At 35.9% G+C, this 2,537-nt stretch overlaps 1 protein-coding gene across 2 annotated transcripts; it reads right to left on the reverse strand.

The window, feature by feature from the left end:
- Positions 1-772: 772 nt before the first annotated feature.
- LOC112502931 (RNA-binding protein Y14-like) lies at positions 773-2,458 on the reverse strand. Of its 2 annotated transcripts, none has more exons than XM_025106953.1 (2): positions 2,081-2,455; positions 773-1,045 (listed from the first exon to the last, which is right to left on the reverse strand). In XM_025106953.1, exons 1-2 carry the CDS (start codon positions 2,364-2,366, stop codon positions 1,023-1,025), a joined length of 309 nt encoding a protein of 102 aa, XP_024962721.1. In that variant the 5' UTR covers positions 2,367-2,455; the 3' UTR covers positions 773-1,022. The 2 variants fall into 2 exon arrangements, with proteins under 2 accessions (XP_024962721.1, XP_024962719.1); XM_025106951.1 differs by lacking the exon at positions 773-1,045 and adding an exon at positions 1,490-1,784 and having other exon boundaries at positions 2,081-2,458.
- Between the last annotated feature and the right edge of the window lie 79 nt (positions 2,459-2,537).

The raw sequence follows: 2,537 nt of genomic DNA on the forward strand, positions 1-2,537 counted from the left end.
TTGAATTACCAAATTACCCTTATCATTAATTTATAATTTAGATTTGAACCTAAAGTGAAGAAAGAATGTGATTGGTTAAGATCGGTTTCCATAGTTTGTACCATATGGTTGGTTTCTATTTGAATCAACCTATATATATATATATATATATATATATATATATCATACTCTATCACTATATCATTTGTTCATCAATGTGGGATTTCCAAAAAGCAAGCACAACGCAAGATATTAAAATACACCACTCACAACATCTCAATATTTTAAAGTTATCCTTTTATATGACATAAACAAACGTAACCACATTTCAAGATTTAAGAAAAATACTCAAATCTCATAATGACAATTGCAAATGAAATGGTTGACTCATTTAAGCCAACATCATGACTTACAACAAAAAGAATCACCTCCTCTTTTCATATATATATACGCATTTCATTCCTTCTACTTTTTTTCCCCACCAATGTGGGATAAGCAAATTTAACCACATTTTGAGACACTTGTATTATATGTTATACGACCTTCCTTAAAAACGAAGTATAACCAACAAGAAGAATCGATAACAGCACAAATAAAACTAACCAAGAACAATAGGGCATGACAATCTAATACTTAAAAGAGAACAGTAACACCTTTTCTTGTATAAAGACGAATAAAGAGCCTCTGACTATCATCAGAAAGTAAAAGGAAATTTTCTGCAAACACAAAACATACATGTTAGCATGAAACTCTACATAAACAAGGACATGTATAAATGACACTAAGTACCATATAGGCACCTAAGAAGATATTTTCATCATGTTTGAAAACATGAAGAGTCGTCCTTAAAACTTCTTGTAGCAACAGGCAAAAATTATGTTGGTACTTCAACGTGACAGGAGGGGATGCCTCATTTAACTTGACAGCGCTTAAAATATGTAGACATAATGACTTGAAAAACTGAAAAGTTTTCGCCTTCTAGTTCAATAGAAGAAATCTTCTCTTGACACCAAATCTGAATTGGGACGATTGCATGAGCATGTTCAGGAACCGACATTATACGACCCTACAATACAGCCCGTTGTAAACTTTCATGCAAACTATTATTTTGAAGGAACATATTACCCAGTGCGCCAGGTCTAGCACTAGTCAGATCTAGAAAGTCACACTCTATTGTATATGTCTGCGGAAAGTTACTCATACAGATCCAAATGTTATTCTGACTCATAGGATCGTTTTCAACATTATATTAGATGAGATAAAGTCAAGAATGCCATGAAGCAAGTCAGATTCAAATGTAATTCTAAGTTGTGGATTGGACCTGAACACACTTAGGGTGAAGTATTTAATTCTTTGTTGTTAATTTAGAAGAAAATATGCATATGGTCGACAATACGGTTTGGTGTCATATTCACGTGATAAATACATTCTTTGGCATACAATTGCTTATGGGGTGATGCAGCATAACCTTGTATCATATTATAGGTAAGCATACACACATAGTTACACCCATCTAAAAAACACACATACATAGATAGAGAGAGGGGCATGAAACAAAGAAAAGAGAGAGTAAGTGATGCATCATAAACTTTAAAAGAAAAACACTAGTATGGCTTAAGAGTGAATTTTACTCCACCATTTTCCCTATCACATTTTTGTTGATTTTTCTTGGCCTTTCATTCCCTCTGCATCCCAACACTTTCTCTCCGTCAAGACATCCACAAAATCAATGACCAAAGTTTTCCTTACAAACCCTTCACCAATTGTGTCGGTCTTTCTGCATACATGCCATAGTCCATTTTCCCCTAACAATTTTTCAGAACAGAGGTCCATCTTTAAGAAACAAGTTCAAACCCTAATATTTTTAGCAGTAGCAAAACAACCCTAATAATTAACCTCAAGGTAACCTTCCTACTTTCGTGAGTGAAGTTAAGAGCGACACATCTAAAAACCTAAAAGTCAATATACAAATGCATCCATTCTAGAGTACACCTAAAAAACCTAGACCAAATCTAAACAAATCGCCAAATCAATTGAACGTTAAGTAAAAAACAACTGTGAGATACAAAGAGAACTCAAAAGCAAAACAAATTCAACTTACATCGTTCAGGACCGGGGACGCCATCTGAATCGAGAGAATCAAAATGACCAGACATACGATTATTACGTTCGGCATCAGTTTCTTCACAGAATCCACGTCTTTTAGTTTTCCTAGGAATAGAAGAAGCAACGGTGACAGCGCCACCAGTGATGGCCGATTTAAGCTTAGGGATTGGAGTGGAAGTTCTCGGAGAAGAGGCGTCGACGTCAACAGCGGCATCTTCGTCCATGAGATCATCGTCATCAGGCTCAAAATCCAGCGCATCTACGTCGGCAGCATTCGCCATTCGATTGGATTTCTACTCCCGGTGCTTCTCTTCAGAGCTAAATCGATGAACTGCGGTTTCTGCGGTGGGAGGAGGAGGAGGAGGCCGAGGGTTTATTCAAAGCATGTGAACTTTTTGAACATTTCCTTTTTAGGTGGCAAATTAGGGTAAATGATATAATTACATTTTCAT

The sequence above is a fragment of the Cynara cardunculus genome, unplaced genomic scaffold (assembly GCF_001531365.2).
Source record: "Cynara cardunculus var. scolymus isolate 2C unplaced genomic scaffold, CcrdV1 Un_Scaffold_2183, whole genome shotgun sequence".
NCBI classification, from domain to species: Eukaryota; Viridiplantae; Streptophyta; class Magnoliopsida; order Asterales; family Asteraceae; genus Cynara; species Cynara cardunculus.

Coding starts and splice junctions, on each gene's coding strand:
- LOC112502931 (XM_025106951.1), bottom strand. CDS start 2,366: ATGGCGAATGCTGCCGACGTAGATGCGCTGGATTTTGAGCCTGATGAC. Junction 1,785..2,080: donor CGTCCCCGGTCCTGAACGAT/GTAAGTTGAATT, acceptor AAAAATTGTTAG/GGGAAAATGGACTATGGCAT.